The 20088-nt window shown below is 43.6% G+C and overlaps 1 protein-coding gene across 1 annotated transcript in view; it reads right to left on the bottom strand.

Annotated features, from left to right (window-relative positions):
- Positions 1-20088, bottom strand: part of LOC149470700 (uromodulin-like) — an 81367-nt gene that overhangs the window by 20301 nt on the left and 40978 nt on the right. Inside the window, exons 8-13 of the mRNA XM_089661615.1 lie at positions 15108-15932; positions 12399-12512; positions 9096-9298; positions 8364-8518; positions 4399-4647; positions 448-610 (exon numbers count right to left, since the gene is read on the bottom strand). Of these exons, the coding sequence (XP_089517741.1) occupies positions 448-610; positions 4399-4647; positions 8364-8518; positions 9096-9298; positions 12399-12512; positions 15108-15932 (1709 nt within the window). The remainder of the gene's footprint in view (positions 1-447; positions 611-4398; positions 4648-8363; positions 8519-9095; positions 9299-12398; positions 12513-15107; positions 15933-20088) is intronic.

A 20088-nucleotide genomic window follows, 5' to 3' on the forward strand; every position in this document is an offset into this window, starting at 1 on the left:
CTATAGTGAAGAAAAAAAAAAGAGCCAGCAATTGCATTTAAAAATCAGCACCGACATACACTTCGTATTGCGAAAAAAATTCATACAAAATGCATTATTTTCAGTGGATTTTCATTTGTAAACTGAAAATTACATAAACCGAGGCGTTCTTAAACCGAGGTATTACTGTATTAGATTTGACTTAGAATTCAGCTGTTTTCCTGAATTGTCAACCAGGGGCGGACTGACCGTTCGGATACTCGGGCTTTTCCCGAGGGCTCAGGGTCAGTTGGGGGCCCCATGAGATGCCCCTAGTACCTTTCTTAGGCTTTTTTGGGTGTGGTTTAAGTGTCTGTGAGTACACAGGGGCCCCATGATCCCCTATTGCCTGGGAACCCCATGAGTTGTCAGTCCGCCCCTGTTCTCAACTTTAAAGTATAGAAATGTACATTACCAATCAATACTCACAGCTGAGCAGTCATTGCTGGAGGGGTCACACAAGCCGACCTGACAGTGTAAGTAAATCTGACTGAATCCTCCCAGGAATTTGAACACTTGAAGTGAAAAGCGACCTTTAAGGGACACTCCATTTTCTGCCACAGACAGTGTTGGGTCATTCTTGTTGGGGCATCTAAAAGTGATATCATCAGACAAGGATCAGAATATTTTCAGCAATATCAATCTATGAAGGTGAGTCATTTCCATTCATAAATTATTTCTTTCCAGCAGCAATTTTCCTGATCTGCTTTGGTAATTGTTGCTTTTTTTTTCTGCATCATTAGATCAGATTCTGACACCAATGTTTTTACTTGACAGGCGAGCGTTAGATTGGGTTTCATGTGCAAACAGGAGGCCCATTCATTACGTAATAAAAAAGGCAAAATAATTGCAAACATGTCTATTTCCTTTTTGTTGCGCTTTGAGTTTTAGAGAAATAGTCCAAATAGCAACTTGAAGAATGTAAAGAGAATTTAAGAAAAGCTGCTATTTTCTTTCTGCTTTTTTGTTGTCCAACTACACCTCAAAGAACAAAAAAATTTAAAAAGTTTTTAAAAAGGGACTAAAGCATGCATTTTCAACCTCATTTTAAAGGATTTCATTTGTTTTAACCCTTTTTTTTTTAAATCATATTAGTAATCATAGTTATCATAACCCTCAATTTTAAAATGAACTAAACAAATTAAAACACACACAAATAATGTGCAAAATCATTTGGAACTTTTCTTTACGTATTTATATTTTCAGTATTTGGCTGTTTTTTTCTTGTTTTTCTGATTTTTTTTAGACAATTTGAAGTGCACACAGCAACATATATTGGACACGTTTTCTATTTTTTGGTATATTTTTAACTTTTAAAAAGTGTCCAATACAAAGAAAAGACAGCAAAGAAAAGAAATAAAAAGCTAAAAAAGCACTAAAAAGCTTAAAAAAGCACTATTGCAATAATTATTTGATTTTCCCATTTTTTTCCTGAAAAAAAACAATTACCGGTAGTTATTCTAAAAAGGTTAAAAATATTTATGATCATTTGAAAGTCCCGAAATGTCTTTAATAACCTAAGGGCAAAAGGTTTTTTTACCTTATTGCATTCTAGGTATTAGGATTATTATTAATATACAGGATTTATACAGCGCCAACGGTTTACTCAATGCTGTACATTATAATGGGAGACAGTACACGAGACAGTACAGTAACAATACAATACACAATGGGTTCGAGGGCCCTGCTCCTTGGAGCTTACAATCTAGGAGGGAGGGGAGAGTGGTATATGTAAATATATCATAAACTTTCTGGGTGCAGCTCCCCCATCCCCCCTATACTGACCGGAGCCCCCTCTTGATCCAGCAATGTGCATGAGAGCAGCAGCTCTCATTGGTCTCTCTCTTCTCATTGGCTAACACAACAGAGGAAGTCATTGACTCTAGCTCTGTCAATCACAGTCAGTGAGCCAACGAGCATAGAGCAGGGAGGCAGGGCCAAGTTTTGCTCCATGTTTGAATATATCATTTCTATTCACAGGAGCACAGCTCAGGAATGAACCTGCTTGAGTGCCCCCATTGAAGACTGCTGTGTGCAAAACCATTAAAAAAAAATACAACCTTTGGAATCCCTTTAAACCACAGTAATTTCACTTCCCCCATTGGCTCCAATGATTTTCTCATGTAGACACAATTCGTGCTGAAATTTTGGTAAAATTGGTCAATTTTTCTCAGCCTTGAAGGTAAGCATCAATAGGATATTTTCTTTGTCTATCATACAATAACATATCATGATTCTACATTAACATATATCTTCCATATAGCAACTAAGATGTTTCCTTTCTTTATAAAAAGCAGAAATAAATGAAAGATGAAGGGATAGGCGGGAGGCTTTTTTTTAACCACTTCCAGACGGGACACTTTCACCCCCTTCCTGTCCAGGGCAATTTTCAGCTTTTAGCGCTATCACACTTTGAATGACAATTGCGCGGTCATGCAACACTGTACCCAAATGACTTTTTTACCATTTTTTTGAGACAGATAAAGCTTTATTTTGGTGGTATTTATTCACCACTGGGATTTGTATTTTTTTTTGCTATGTAAATGAAATGTCCAAAAATTTTGAAAAAAAGTGTTTTTTTAAATAAAATTTTGCAAATAAATAATATTTTATCATAAATCTTAACCAAAATTTATTCCGTTATCTTTTTAGTAAAAAAAAAAAAAATCCAAATTAGTTTATTATAACCAAAAATTATAATTTTTAAACATTTTTTTTTTACATTTTTATTTTATTTTTTTATATTTTTTTTATTTATTTATTTATTTTTTTACATACTGTCACCCTAGCAGTACAGTGTCACCATGGTGACACTGTACTACTTGTGGGGGGTGATGAAGATTTGTTGTTTTTTTTTACACTGATTGCTTTTACACCCATATAGGATGTAAAAGCAATCATTTCTCTTTCTCTCTGTGTGCATTCCTGCACTCATTGAGAAGTACTGAGTGAGCTGTGATTGGTCACAGCTTGTCCCAGGTTACAATGCTGTTGTGAATAGCCCTGTACCATGTGACCTCTGTGATCATTCACAGATTTCACACGTAGTAAGCAATGATGTCAGAAGTGACATCTTGCTTACTACTTTGCATGTGATCACTGATTGGCCAATCAGTGATCACATGATCGGGACCTCGTACATAGGTCCCGTCCGACGATCGGTGTTTCACTGTGTCCGGAGGACACAGCGGGCACCGGATCGCGGTGCTGCGAGCTCCCAGGGAGCGTGCACAAGCAGGGTGCGGGGAGGCCGTTATAAACGGCCACCAGACCCTGCACTGCCACCGTCCGGCCGTTCATATGCAACGGCTGGTCGGGAAGTGGTTAAAGATGATTTTAAACTTAGAAAGGGACTGGCATGCTTACCTTCTCTTCACCCATGGGGGGTACAAAGCTGAACGCCTTCTGTTCCGGCTTTGTATTTGTTATTTGTGAGTTTCTCTCTATTCAATAATATGTCCTCCTCCGAAATCACACACAGCAGATACAATCCCAGCACACCCGGCATTCAGCTCTGTACCCCCCCCCCCCCATGGGTGAAGGAGGGGTAACCATGCCAGTCCTTTGCTAAGATAATGATAAACATCCTTAAAACCTACAGTGCTTTGAGAAGAGCGTCTTATAAGGTGTCTCCACACTTCCCATATTATTTATTAATCAAATGTCCTGCTTGTCTGGGCAGCTCTACTTTACTCGTGATCTTTTTTTTTATCCTTTTCCTAGCAGTGCCCGGCGTCACATCTAAAGAACAGTTTTAACTCCAGTCCAACTGAAACTACTAATTTCATGACTAAATCAAGTTTGGTAACATTTCAAACCCGTACCTACACTCCACTGTTCCATCACTGTCATCCTTCGCTTCAACTACTCAATAGGAAAACCAACTGTTACTCTTTATACATTGGGGCTGATTTACTAAAGGTGGAGAGTGCAAATTCTGGTGCAAATTCTGGTGCAGAAACCAATCAGCTTCCAGGTTTTATTGTCGAAGCGTAATTAAACAAGCTGACGTTAGAAGCTGATTGGCTGCCATGCACAGCTGCACTGGATTCAGAGTGCTCCAGTTTTAGTAAATCTCCCCCATTGCAACCCTGTGTATTGTTATCACATAAATGATGTCAAGAGCAGGGAGAAGCATCCAACCATGTCACCAATAAAATGATGACGGGAATCCTATGGCCCTCACCACTTAGCTATATCTGAGGAATATGGGTTTTCCTGGGATTTTTCCAATCCTGCTATATAATATTCATATTTTTCAGGTTGCAGATCTGATTGGGCGCTCTGAGTTTAATTGGCAACACAGGAGAAATTACAAAATGACAACGAGTATTATGATTTGAGAATAATAATAATACACAACACATGTAATGAACTTACTGGTTGGTAATGATATCATATCGGGGGCCGTAGGAGCTGTCGGCTGTTGGGGTGGCGTAGCAGTTTTTCATGACGAGCACAAATGGTGATGAAGCCGTAGCTCCGGTTACAATGACACCAACATATAGCATGGAGGAGGAGTCCAGCCACACCTGGGAGGCGGTATATGGGGTGGTGTAGGCGGAATCTTGGAATAGACCCATCGTAATTGTGAAATTTGCTGTTCCAGCGACATTGATAATAGCCGAGCTGTAACAGAATATAATCATTATTAAAATAAGAAAAAATTATAAAACATTCTTGGGTTGATTTGATAAGGTAAGTAGACTGTGCACTTTGTAGGTCTGGTTGCTCCACAGCTTAGTATATGAAAACATTTAAGAAGCAAAAATTATTAAGACATGATGGGGTTTATTTACTAAAGCTGGAGAGTCCAAAATCAGACTCCCTTCTGCATAGAAACCAATCAGCTTCTAACCTCAGCTTGTTCAATGAAGCTTTGGCAATGAAACCTGGAAGCTGATTGGTTTCTATGCAGAAGGGAGTCTGATTTTGGACTCTCCAGCTTTAGTAAGTAAACCCCGATGTGTCCATTTTTTGCTTCATATAGAGATAGTTGCTTTGTTTTAGAATTACTCTATACCACTGTTTCTCGCCATGGTTCCTCTGGAGGTCGATAGTAGTTCCTTGAGCAATGAGCAATTTCTGTCTCTTAGATGTTCCCACTAAAACCACTGATCTGTTTAGCTATCTGTAAGGAGGTAATTATTCCCAATGACTACAAGAGTAAGGATCATTCTTCCCACTGACCATCAGACTAAACTTTCTAAACAAATGGACAATTTACTATCCTTCAGACTTAAGGGGAGGGGAAGACTGTGGCAATTGGGAGTAGAAAAGGTCCAAACATCAGTGGGAATAAAAAAATGTCCCATCTGTGGTGTCAGTAGGAGGAATAGCGGCTCATCATTGATGTCAGTGGGAGGAATGGTGCTCCATCTTTATTGTCAGTGGGAGGAATAGTGCCCCATCATTGGTGTCAGTGGGAGGAATAGTGCCCCATCATTGGTGTCAGTGGGAGGAATAGTGCTCCATCTTTGGTGTCAGTGGGAGGAATAGTGCCCCATCATTGGTGTCAGTGGGAGGAATGGTGCTCCATCTATGGTGTCAGTGGGAGGAATTGTGACCCATAATTGGTTTCTTTTTTGGCCCCATTATTGGCAGCCAAACAAGCTAATAATTAGGCCTTTGCTTTTCATTCACACTGGAATAAATACCACTGTAGGTCCAGTTCACTTCTTCTCTGATTTATTTATTGCCAGTCAAGTCCTATTGAAGGGGGCACTTGAACCCCCGAAATGCATGGGCTACTTCTCAAATTATACCCCTGATCTTTAATGGAAAAAATGTTATCTGGACCTCCTAACAGTGGTGTGGAGCTTCAATTTCAATTGGGAGAAATTGAGCCTCTTCAATGGTGCCAGAGGGAGGGGAAGTATTTCCCATTGTTGGTATCAGTGGATGAAGAAAGTGCCCAAAGGGACAGGTAAAAGCCAGCAAGGGGCCACATCTGCCCCCCCCCCCCCCCCGGTGGCAGTTTGGAGACCATTGCACTAATGTATCATGAGCTGCAGATATAGTCATTTTTAGCAGGAATTCCCTGAGACTGGAAAGTTATTTCAATGGTTACTTTGTGTTAAAAAGGTTGGCAAAAAGCTGATCTATACTATAAAGGAAAGGCATGGTATGAATGTATTAAGGCTACAGATTTTTACTAAAGGATTTGAGAATCCTCACACTGTAAATTTGGTGAATATTCACTTCAAATAATTATCTTGTGAAAAGTGGATTCCCTTTTTTTTCATATGTGTATGATTGGTTAATTAAAGTGAATATTTACACAATGTGGATAAATGTAGAAGATAATTGTTTTACGAAGAATGTTATTGTTTTTTTCATGTTTTACAGTAAAAAAAGAATGAATAGCAGGCAAAGACACAGTGAAATAGTGCAAGTATTATGGCAAGGGAAGACCCCCTTCACAACTTTGGTGTCACAGTAGAAAATACCAACCAATACTACAAAGATAGTTATAAATTACTACCAAACAATGCAGATGGAGATTAAAGCTGAGAGGAACTGTGTGGTGCACCAGTCAATGAATGTTGCTCTTTGCTTTTTGTAACTGTCACCCTATTATCAGCGGTGTATTTACCACGTGGCAAACAAAGTGTTTGCCTTAGCAGGTACGTTTTTTTTTTGGGGGGGTGGGGTGGCACTGCCCCCCCCCCCCCCCCGGAAGAAGGGACCTGGTGAGCAGCGACAGACTAAGCCATGCAGGGCTGCCATCTGAGGGGTACCACCAGTACTCCTGTAGGTGTCCCAGACAGCAGGAGGATCAGTGTGGTGGGGGAGAGCAGTTGCAGAACGATGCATGTCTTCCTCCAGCAACTGAAATCTGGTTTCTCCCCCTCTCCCTAGTGCCAGCTTTCTGCTGCTGAAGAGAGAGACAGAGCTGGCAGGATCAAGGGGGTGCCCTGGTGGTACTGAATGGCTGCTGAGCTCCTTGTGAAGAGGAATACAAATGTGTAGTTTTGAATCACTGGAGCAATTCATGCCAGGCTTTGACAAGGCCTGCTTGTGTGAAGAGTACAAATTAGCAAACTGTCAGAGGAAAGTGAGCAATGGGCACCTGAAAAGTTGGATGGGTAATGAGATTCAAGTCACTGCAAAGTAAAACAGTGCCTTTTGCATGAGATTTCCAGGAGCTGAAGGAAATGGGACAGAAATGGGAGGATGGCTGTGTTTGGGGCATAGTAGGTGAGAATGATCACCTCAACCCCCTGTAGGGAGCCCTGAAGTATCTGCCTTTTGGGCTATGAGAACCTCCCTGTGCTTAGTGGGAGCAAATTGAGGGATACAATCGGTGGAAGAACCAAGGAGTGGAGCTGTTGGAGAAATGTGTTCCCTGTACATGGGTAACATCAATTATTTGGGAGTGGAGATACTTGAAGGCTGTACGCCTCTTAAGAGGATAGTTCAGGACCTAGACATTGAGCATCAGAAGTTTGAGTCTTCTGTCGCTATTGGTGAAGGAGCAAGCTCACTTTTCCACAGAAGACATGTGACTGACCTCACAAGGGTAGCTTGTGCAATATAATTGAAGGGAAAGGTTTACAAAAAGGGTTCTCTTGGCTGCAATTGATTGTGTATTTTTTGCATGCAAGATCCTATTTAGTTGATCTGGTAGAAGTAGAAGTAGAGCAGCCAACTTCCCAGATTACACAAAGGACCATATATACTGTAGGATGAGCAGTATAGGAATTTGTACAGATCTTTCATTTCTCAGTTCAGCTTTACGTGACTATGGAGGAGAAGCCGGGAGGAAATGAATATGGTCTGTATGAGAAGAGGACAGGGTTGGGCAGTTATAGAAAGTTTAATAGTCAGGGCTTAAAGGCAAACAAAGCAATACTAACATATACAAAGGGCATTAAAGGAAAACCATTTAACCATTAAACATGGGTGGGGACAAAAGCCACCTGGAGAATTGAATATAAATCAGGGTGTGTGCCTAATCTTTATACTGGCTCATTCTACATCTGCAGCTTCCCAGCCGAAGGCAGTTTGGTGACAAACCAGGGGCACTGGCCAGATGGAGTTTGTATGTAGTAATATGACAGGACCAGTTCCCTCCAACTGTTTTACAACATTCAATAACATATTACTTTTTATTGTATTTATCTCTAGATTCAGTATATGTCTTCCCATGTGACTGGTGGGTAGACTGTAATCCTGATGTATGAAGTGGATCCTGATGTATACAGCACTCTGGAATATGTTGGTGCTATATAAACTTTACATTTCTACAGGACTGGATACCAAAGTTACAACATCTGAGTGCGATCTCGGCTCATTCAGCACTACGCCTGTATCTAGGAAAGGTACCAAGGAAAGTGACTCACACTACGTAGGTGCTGACAGCGGTTAGAAGGTGGATCTCCATGTCTGATGGATAAGAGCAATGGAAGTCAATGGGGTACTCATCTCTGATAATCACTCCGTCAGATTGTGGTGTTAGGTATACGGTGTTTGTATATGTGATATCAGTTCCATTGTTCTGAAAAATAATATTTACAGTAAAAATTTAAGAACAATTCCAAGAAAAAATATTTAGGCAAATAGGACTTTTCCCATAAATAAACATGCTACGAATAAGGCTTTTGCCGAAACACGTTAGCATTTATGGATCCTGTACTTATACTTTGTAACCAATAAATAACTGGATTTAGAAGCAATCGAGTTGCTGATATTTCTGAAGATATCTGTTACTAGTGGACGACCTTAGCCTGAGCACCGACCTCCAGCTGGGGATTATGAATGAATGGTGGAGCTTGGGTGAGTTTGCTATATCTTTTGAAAAAAAACATTTTTATGAACTGACTTCTCTATCATTGAGCTGTATGTATATTGAACACAACTCAGTGAATACACTTAGACAAGGTGATATAAGGATCTGGTGATGAACAAATGTCATCCCACTCCATGCAAGAATAACCATTTACATTATAAATATCAAATGCCCATTCACTGGTGACGGGGAGTGAGAAGACTTGGATCAAACAAATGGTGACAATGGTGATGCAAACATTTCATGAACCCAACATCAGATAACATGGCAGTGGACATCTACATACCCCAATGGATCCCCCACAACTACCAACTGATGGCCGTGTGATGAAAGTGGTGTAACTTTTATCACTTCTTTCAATGATTCCTCGGCAGGAATAGTCTCTCAGATGGATGGATGAGGTGTTATAGCCCAGCTTCTCCAGGAGACATTTGCTGAACCTCACTTCTATATTCCCCAGGCCACAGGTGACTTGTGGTGTACGGCCATCTACATAGGTAGAAAGTAGGATCAAAATATTTATTTATATAGACAGTATACGGGGCAGCACAGTGGCTACATGGTTAGCACTTCCGTATGGCAGTACTAGGGTCATTGGTTCAAATCCCAACCACAGCACCACCTGCCTGGAGCTTGCATGTACTCCCTGTGCCTGCGTGGGTTTCATCCAGGTACTCCAATTTCCTCCCACACTCCAAAGACATGCTGGGAGGTGAATTGACTCCTGTCTAAATTTTCCCTAGTATGTGTATGTATGAATGTAAGTTAGGGAACTTATATTGTAGGTCCCTTGAGGGTTAGGGACCGATGTGAATGTACAATATATTTGTAAAGCACTGCGTAAATTGATGGCGCTAAATACAGTAAGTACCTGCAATAAAAAAAATAAATATATGTACTGTATACTATATATAAAGGGCTTTTTTTTCAGCGGGAACGCAGTTCCAGCACCTCCAACACTGAATGCATGTAATGGCAAGGGGTGCTGGAGGGTCTAATTATGCTAGTTGTTGGAGGATCTATTGTTGCTAGGGAATCTTATGTTGCTGGGAGGGATCTGCTGTTGAGGGGAGGATCTATTGTTGCTGGCTGCAAGAAGTTCTGTTGATACCGGCTGCTGGAAGATCTATTGTTGCTGGGGTAGTATTTTATTGCAGGGGTTCTATTGTTTCTCGGAGGTCTATTGTTGCTGGGTGGATTGGTTGTGGCTGGGGTGGTCTATTGCTCCTGGGGGGTCTATTGTTGCTTGGAGGATCTGTTGTTGCTGGCTGCAGGGGATCTATTTTACTACTTTCTTTTGTTATCGATAACACATTTCATCCAAATTACCAGCAGGAAAGTGACATATGGAACACCTTTTTTGCACTTCCTCCATGTCCTCCTAGGAGACCAGAACTGCAAAGAATAATGGTGCCCATTAACACGAAACTTGATTGTTATGGGATGCGCCATTTTATATGGAGAATTATTCATACAGACATGTTCATGAGGACTACAGATGGGTTAAACGTTTGAGCCGAACATAAGTTCCTCTTGAACACAGGCCGATCATGTGTCCGGGGAACACGCGAGTAGTAAGGGCTGTTTGCCCGCTGCACCCCACAATGCACTGTGCCCTGACAGTGCATTGGGATTGGCCAAACCAATGCACCTGACCATTTTGAAGAAGAATGGTTGGGGGGGGGGTGGCTGACCTGGACAGAAGCATTGTTCTCAGTACAGCCTCAACATGAAATCTAAGGGGCTCATAACCGTGCATAATCACCCCCCCCCCCACAAAAAAAAGATATTAGACTAGTACAGGCTACAAGGCGGTTTTCTTCCATAACTTGTTCACCTTTATTCCACTTAACAAGCGACAACATATTCAAAGATCAATGATGACCTGTTTGTAAATACAATTTGCCTGGTTGAGCTAAAAATGTTCCTATCCTGGGCTATCTGTATTTTTCTTACATTAAAAATAAATATATTAATAAAATAAATTTAATCATTTCTTCTAATTATCTCCAGCAGAGTATGGAGAACTCCAGCCAGCAATTTTGCCTGTTGGTTGCTGAATGGCAGCACTGCTGGACACAGATTGGCAGCACTGCTGGGCACAGATTGGCAGTACTGATGGGCACAGATTGGCAGTACTGATGGGCACAGATTGGCAGTACTGATGGGCACAGATTGGCAGCACTGCTAGGGACTGATGGACACTTTTAGGACTGCACTGATAACCAGGGAACTGATAATCAGTGTAGACAAATCCTTTTACAGTTGTCGGTTATTGGCAGTACTTTCCTCACGTTGTAATGGTGTTAGGAAGGTACTGCTGATAACCGACAAGTGTATTTAAATGGTGATCAGCACTGATTGGACACAGCTAATCACATGGTTATAGGCCACTGTGATTGGCCCTTTACCATGTCACATGATCAGCTGTGTCCACAGGACACAATGATCACAGAGAGCATTGGGTGCACGCGGGGGGATGGGCATTCTGGGAAGACATCATATGAAGCCCTCCCAGAACTGGACGACCACATTGTAGATGTCATTTGGCTATAGCGCAGTCAAGAAGTGGTTAAATGAATGCAATGGCTCCAAAGAGAAAATAAGAATGGCCTGCACAGAATCCTTGGAAGAAATCTAGGAACCAAAGCATGAAAAAAAATTGTAGCTGCTGACACTCATCTGTCCCATGATCCCACGGTGTCCTCACACCGGCCAGGTTGACTGACCGTCCTTTCTCCTCAGCATCGGCATCTTCAGTGTGGGCACCCAGCTGTGACAGCTTATGGCTTCACAGCCGGATGCCCACTGCGCATGTGCGAGCAGTGCTGAGCCTTGTGAATGGCCCCGTAGTCTTCTGGGACCTGTTACGTGTCCCAGGAGACTACGAGGAGGGAGGGGGGAGGACAACTTCCGCTTTCAATCACCTAGGCGATCGCAGCAGAAGTTGGAGTGGGTACCTGTCAAATTCGGGTATCCCGCTGCTTCCCAGAGGTGCCATTCCTTAACGGGGAGCAGGGGAAAAGCCTCAAAGCAGAATTCCCCTTTTGGGTGGAGCTCTGCTTTAAATATAAAGAACAATAAACCAATGTGCTTTGAAGGGGGCAGGCAGCATCCCACGCTTCAGGGATTAGGAGGAAAAATCAGGGCTCTGTCTGTCTATTCACATTTTCTACAGAAAACTGGTGGATATTTTTTCCAGTAACTTGCTACCAGTTATTTCTCATCAGTTTCTCTTTAGAATACTGATCTGGAGTCCTGATCTGTCATCATATGCAGCTTCTGAAGGCCTGAAGATGAGAATGCAGCCTGGCACCAAAGAACATTGCCCTGTTGTTGTTGTTGGTTTTTTTTTTGCATAAAACATTTTAGACTTCAGACTCTCTTGTTCCTTAAAAGCTGTTTTTACAGCTTTCCATACTGGTGACATGGGGTGAGGGACATGTCAGAAAACACAAGGGCAAATAGCCCCCAGAATTCACTGGGCACATTTCCTAGTAAATCCTTCATAAGTAGATCAATTACAAAAGTTATGAGAGTTCCTTTCATAGTTTCCAATAAATAGAAATCCTCGTGTTTCATAACTTACCTGTTAGATTTCCTAGTTGTATTCCATATTTACAGTAACAGCCGGGAACCCCGCCCACAATTCTACATTCCTCATCCGGAGCGCAGTCCACCCCTGAGCAGCTATAATTAGATTCTAGAAGAGAAGGAACACAAAGAATGTTTTATAAACTGAAAGAAAAGACAGCACACTTACTGTATGTATATATGTATGTATATATATATATATGTAGCAATGTCCAAAAATATTGCCAGCCCCTGCATTTCTGTCAGATAATGCATCACTTCATCCAGAAAATTGTTGCAATTACAAATGTTTCGGCATTCTCAATTTTATTTTGTTTGTTTGTATTGGTATGACACAAAAAAGTGGAGAAACAAAAAGCCAGATCTGACATATTCCACACAAAACCCCAAAAATGGACTGGACAATATTATTGGCACTCTCAATTATTTATTTGGTAGCACACTCCTTGGAAAAATGAGTGAAATCAATGGCTTCCTGGAACCATCAATGAGTTTCTTTCACCTCTTTACTGGAGTTTTGGAGCGCTCTTCTGCCAACTGCTCCGGGTCTCTCAGATTGGAAGGTTCCTTTTCCCAACTGCTGTTTTGAGATCTTTCCACAGGAGCTCTATGGGATTGATATCTGAACTCATTGCTGGTCAGTTCAGTCCTCTCCAGCGCTTTGTCTGAAACCATTTCTGGGGGCTTTCTGACGTGTGCTTTGAGTCATTGTCCTGCTGTAGCTGGAAGACCCATGACCTCTGACGGAGACCCAACTTTCTGACACTGAGCCCTACATTTCACCCCAGAATTATTTGGCAGTCTTCAAATTTCATAATGCCATGCACACGGTCAAGACATCCAGTGCCTGAAGCAGCACAGCAACCCCAAAAATCGGTGACTTTAGGGACTGGATTATTTTCTTCAACGGCCTCATTGCTTTTTCTGAAAACAGTAGAATTATGGGCTTCACGAAAAAGCTGTCATTTTGTTTAATGTGTCCACAACACATTCTCCCAAAGGAGTCATCAGTGGGGTCCTCCTGGGTCTCCTACCATAGTGTCCCTTTTCATTCAGATGGTGTCATATAGTGCAAGATGACTGTCAGAGCCTGGGATTGAACCTGGGCCTTCTCGGTGAGAGGCAACATTTCTTCTTGCTGAGCCACCTGGAATGCTGGACAGCTACCTTGACAATTCTTTGGATGATCCTGCCTTGGCCCCATTTGTCTTGAACCTTGAACTCCTTGCTCCTTCCAGGAACTTCCTATAAGAGCCATGTCCATACACTTCCTCCTTGCCAGATTATTGTGCCCTTCCAGCCAATATCCTGCTACTGTTCCTGCTGCCGTCTACACCTCCACTACCAACCTTTGGCTTGTTCCTGACCACGATTTCGTCTCATCCTAACCTACTATGATTGGTGACCGACCCTTGGCTTGTGATTGACTCTGCTTCTGTCTTATCCCTGAACTGTTTGATCCACTGTTTGGTTTCCAGCTTGCCCTTTCCCTGGTGGGGGAATCCTGAGATCTGCGACCTGGCATTCACACATAGCCAAATCCATCTCCACCGTTAGGAGCTCTGGGGAATACCGGTGAATGCTTAGAACCCGCACCTCAGGTGAACCTGCGTCATTCCCAGGGTGGCCCGCTGGTGTACCAATCCTGCTGGTTTCAGGTAAGCCTTACAACTGCTGTAGCAACTGGCCTCTGAATCTGACCGTATATTGTGACACTGACACAGTTGTACCCTGTGCCTGAAGGTTGGCTAGAATTTGTCTGGAAGTTGATCGAGGTTGTTTAACCACCATTTGAACAATCCTTCATTTCAATTTTTGATCAATTTTTCTATTTTGTCTACATCCAGGGAAATTAGCTACAGTGCCATGGGCTGTAAACTTCTTGACAATGTTGGGCACAGTAGACACAGGAACATTAAGATCTCTGGAGATGGACTTGTAACCTTGAGATTGCCCGTGGTTTTTCCACAATTTTTGTTCTCAAACCCTCAGACTATTTTTTGCTGCTCTTTCTCTTCTCCACGCTCCATGTGGCACACAACAGAAAGGTGGAGTTTACTTTTCACCATTATGACTGGTTGGCAGTGTGATTTCTATATTGTCAGCACCTGGTAACTGATACGGATGAGATTAATGACAAATTACAGGAGTGTCACACACTTGGAAAGCAATTATTTGTGTCCAGTCCATTTTTGAGGTTTTGAGTGGAATGTATCAGATGTGACTTTTTGTTTCTCCACTATACTTTTTTGTGTCATACCAATACAAACAAAAGAAATAAACAATGTTTTGAAGTCTCTCTCTCTCTCAAGTGCTGGAAAATAATGGTGGCCACACAAAATATTAACACTTTTTGGGCCCAATTTGCATATTTTCACTTAGGGGTGGACTCACTTTTGTTGCCAGTGGTTTAGACATTAATGGCGGTGTGTTGAGTTATTCTGAGGGGACAGCAAATTTTCATGTTATACAAGCTGTACACTGACTATGTCACATTGTAGCAAAATGTCATTTCTTCAGTGTTGTCACATGGAAAGATAGATGAAAATATTTACAAAAATGTGAGGGGTGGACTAACTTCCTTGAGATACTGTGTGTGTGTGTGTGTGTATATATATATATATATATATATGAGAGAGATAGTGTACATATTGTTTTAGAAATGAAGACAACACACTGAATGATGCTTTGTGTCAGTACTTACCTGTACAATAGGCGAAGTTGCAGCTTGATGTACTCTGTAGTTTATACACATAAAATCCTCCCGGACACATTTTCACAGAAATATTATAGGGCTGTGTGCAGCATCCATCATACCAGTTGGAACAAACTGTACGATTCACAATGACGTCACTGACTGTAGGGTGGGAGCCGTTCATCCAAATGGGGATAAATGTCCCACAGCTGTATTGTGGTACGCAGTGCTCAGGGATTTGCTGGTCATATTCTCCTTTAAACCGATACCAGCCAGACAGGCCATTGTCACAATGAAACCAGTCATACCAATTACTGTAATTATACGTATTAGAAGTGCTGCGCCAGGGATCATTGAGTACTGTGTAGTTGGAGCAAGGCTCAATACAGGAATAGGATCCATTGTACTTAACGCAGTCTTCATTAGAGCCACATGGTGATCCTTGTTGGCATTCATTGATCTCACAGTGTCTTCCATCTCCATAATATCCATAGGGACAAGTACAGGCATAGGATCCATAATTATAATTTGTACATATAGCTACTGGATCACAGTCATTCCGAGATCTGTCCGCACACTCATCAATATCAACACAGCCAAATTTTTCTGTATGTTTAAACCCGGAGTAACAGTTACAGGTGTAAGATCCGGCAGTGTTCACACAGTAACCACTACCATAATAGTTACAATTGTTGGTGTAATAATCCTGACATTCATCTATGTCAGTACAAGATGTTCCATCTCCAGTGAATCCCACTTTACATGTGCACTCCCCGTATCCTCCAAATTCTGAACAAGTGGCATTGGGGTGGCAGTCAGAATCAGAACAAGTTCCTAAAAAGAGAAAAAAGTGTTTTCCTGGGTAGGTGGGTTTGTAGAAATAGAAACATATGGAGCACTAATGTCTAGACAAACATATTCTAATAGGTTGGATGATGTCACAGATGTTTTCAGTCAGGCACAATAAAATAAGTTTCCCCCACCAGACACACTACATTCTGCCTCTTGTCACTCCACCTGACCTCCCCTCTGGCCCATCTGCCTTGTGATCTGCTGAACACATTAGATCCCCTGAGGCTGTCACAGAGGTCTCTGACCACAGATCTAGTGTGTTGAAGCTGTCGGGGGTTTAACATTTTCATAGATGAAGGTATCTCAGCACCAGATAAGAAGAGCAATAGGTGGACAGTGTCAGAATGGGGGTCAGGGGATCAATACGGGAGCAAATAGGGGTCAGGTCCCTCAATGATTTGGGACCCATTCACAAATCTAACTCCTGTACCTACAACAATCTTCACAGAAACAATGTGGGAAATCTATCAATTTTGTTGCATAGCTAGGCAAACCATAAATAGGCGCTTTGAGGAAGAAATGTTATTTTATAAGCATTTTCAATAAAAAAAAATACACAATCAACTGCTTTAAAATGGCACTGCAATGACAAGTAGTCAACCTGCTGCACACCATGAAACTCAGGAGCTTCTGGTTGAAAATCTTTTAATTTATTTCAGAAGTAACAAGGGTCGTGACAAAACCCACAACAACCATCCTAAAGTTAGGAAGAGATAACTTTCTCCCATGCTTTCACCTTAATTATTTTGGTAGCAAGAATGGCAATCAGTAGACATTGGAAACAACAATGTTTGGAGCCCCACACATCTGCGCTCTTTTCAAAATATGACAGCTAGCATGGGGAACTTCTCATACTGCTGTCATAGGGAGAGAGGAAAGGGGGCGGCTGCAACAATGGGAACATAAGTGAAACGTGTACCATGTTCCCAAAGGTCATCTTATCCTTTATATAAAGAATTTGAAAAAAAAATGGTGCTCAATACATTTCTTCCTCAGGGTGTTCAGGAAATCTCTAAACCTGAAAATGTTTCTCCAAGATTGATGTCATTTTGTAGAAAACAAACTAAAATAAAAGCAGACGTTTTGTATATCTCTGGAATGCTAAGTATATTGAATGTCATCTATAGACCGGTGAGCTCTACACACATCATAAACATAACAGAACTGTAATATTTACATATAAGGAAATCACAAAAACAAATATATATGTTGAGCTTACCTGATTTGTCCAAGCATCCAAAAAAAAAAAGGAGCATTAGGTTTTGTTCCTTGGCAGCATATCTTGCAATTAGCAAATCATCATTCCAGATAAAGTGATACTTAATGACAAGTATCTTTATAAAGTTCTCATTTACATTCTGTTATCACATTGCTCACATTCCACGATACATGATCCTATACTATGTGCGGTTATTATTGCTTTCATGCAAGATTGAGGTCCGTGCTTTTAAAACATATATTCAATGATTGATACTAGAGATGAGCGAAGTATTGAAAAATTCGATTCGACTGATTCGGCGAATTCGTGGACAATATTCGATTCGAGTCGAATATATTCGCTGTGAATTTAACTTAAAAAAGGGTGTTTCTAGGCTTCAGAGAGACTTAATATTAGTGCAGAACACTGTACCTTTAATTTAAATGCCCTTGGAGTCTGCTGGGGAAGAGAAATAATACTGTCAGTCAGAATGACATGCAGATGAGTGCCGTCGATCTTAGAATCACCGCACACTTCACTCATTTGGCCAGTCACGGGGCCAAAACCAGTGTTTGGAGCCACAGTGTGGCGGTGGAGGCAGCAGCAATGGGAGGCCATACAGCAACCTATGACAAAATGGAAACCAGCAGGAGTGTGAGGAGACCTCAAAGTGGCACATGGCAGAGTGGGAGCAATGGGAGGCGGTACAGGGACCCAGGTCACACTGTGGGCCCAGCAGCAGCGTGACCAGGCGGTACGGGGGCCCATGGCAGATTTGGGGCCTGGCAGCACCTATGGGAGGCCTGTAACCTGCCAGCAACCTATGACAAAATGGAAAACCGCAGGAGTGTGAGGAGACCTGAAAGTGGCACATGGCAGAGTGGGAGCAATGGGAGGCGGTACAGGGACCCAGGTCACACTGTGGGACCAGCATCAGCGTGACCAGGCGGTACGGGGGCCCATGGCCGATTTGACCTCGTTCATCCCATAGTCCTGCCGACTCACGAATAGCGTGGCCTCCTCAAAGGGCCTGAGCAAGCGCAGGTGTCACGCATGAGCTGACAATGGCTGACATCTAAGTTACACAGGGAGTACCTTTATCCGCTTTTAACATCAGGAAATCTGTGATGGCCTTTCGCTGTTCGTAAAGGCGGTCTAACATATGTAGGGTTGAATTCCACCTTGTTGCAACGTCACAGCATGAGGAGTCGGTACGGGGGCCCATGGCAGATTACGTGCCTGGCAGCAGCAATGGGAGGCCCGTAATCTGCCAGCACCCTATGTCAAAAAATTGAACACACCAGCAGTGTGAGGAGACCTCAAAGTGGCACATGGCAGAGTGGGAGCAATGGGAGGCAGTACAGGGACCCAGGTCACACTGTGGGCTCAGCAGCAGCGTGACCAGGCGGTACGGGGGCCCATGGCCGATTTGGGGCCTGGCGGCACCTATGGGAGGCCTGTAATCTGCCAGCAACCTATGACAAAATGGAAAACCGCAGGAGTGTGAGGAGATTTCAAAGTGGCACATGGCAGAGTGGAAGCAATGGGAGGCCGTACAGGGACCCAGGTCACACTGTGGGCTCAGCAGCAGCGTGACCAGGTGGAACGGGGGCCCATGGCCGATTTGGGGCCTGGCGGCACCTATGGGAGGCCTGTAATCTGCCAGCAACCTATGACAAAATGGAAAACCGCAGGAGTGTGAGGAGACCTCAAAGTGGCAAATGGCAGAGTGGAAGCAATGGGAGGCCGTACAGGGATCCAGGTCACACTGTGGGCCCAGCAGCAGCGTGACCAGGCGGTACGGGGGCCCATGGCCGATTTGGGGCCTGGCGGCACCTATGGGAGGCCTGTAATCTGCCAGCAACCTATGACAAAATGGAAAACCGCAGGAGTGTGAGGAGACCTCAAAGTGGCACATGGCAGAGTGGAAGCAATGGGAGGCCGTACAGGGACCCAGGTCACACTGTGGGACCAGCAGCAGCGTGACCAGGCGGTACGGGGGCCCATGGCCGATTTGGGGCCTGGCGGCACCTATGGGAGGCCTTTAATCTGCCAGCAACCTATGACAAAATGGAAAACCGCAGGAGTGTGAGGAGACCTCAAAGTGGCACATGGCAGAGTGGAAGCAATGGGAGGCCGTACAGGGACCCAGGTCACACTGTGGGCCCAGCAGCAGCGTGACCAGGCGGTACGGGGGCCCATGGCCGATTTGGGGCCTGGCGGCACCTATGGGAGGCCCGTAATCTGCCAGCACCCTATGACAAAATGGAACCCTGGGCTGGGGCAGGCAGAACCGCCGTATCTTTATCACGTTTTTCCCAGGCCACCGAATGGCGACGCTGCATATGCTGACGCAACGCTGTAGTCCCAACATGGGCCCCCTGGCCACGCTTGACTTTCTGGCCACATAGTCGACATACGGCTACGTTTACTTCCTCGGGCGGCTTGACGAAAACTTGCCACACCGCCGAGTAGGAAACTTTGCACCCGCTACTCCTCACTGGCTGACTGCTACTTCCTCCGTGCACACCGGCACCACTACTGGCTGTGGTGGTAGGCTGCAGTGGAGCTGGTGCTCTACTCCGTGGCCGTTTGCCTCCACTGACACTGCTGCGACCCTGCTGCATCCTGGCAGCAGCAATGGGAGGCCGTACAGGGACCCAGGTCACACTGTGGGCTCAGCAGCAGCGTGACCAGGTGGTACGGGGGCCCATGGCCGATTTGGGGCCTGGCGGCACCTATGGGAGGCAGCTAATCTGCCAGCAACCTATGACAAAATGGAAAACCGCAGGAGTGTGAGGAGACCTCAAAGTGGCACATGGCAGAGTGGAAGCAATGGGAGGCCGTACAGGGACCCAGGTCACACTGTGGGACCAGCAGCAGCGTGACCAGGCGGTACGGGAGCCCATGGCCGATTTGTGGCCTGGCGGCACCTATGGG

This window comes from Staurois parvus, unplaced genomic scaffold (assembly GCF_062004578.1).
Source record: "Staurois parvus isolate SC_StPar_1 unplaced genomic scaffold, SC_StPar_1.0 ptg000034l, whole genome shotgun sequence".
In the NCBI taxonomy this organism is placed as follows: Eukaryota; Metazoa; Chordata; class Amphibia; order Anura; family Ranidae; genus Staurois; species Staurois parvus.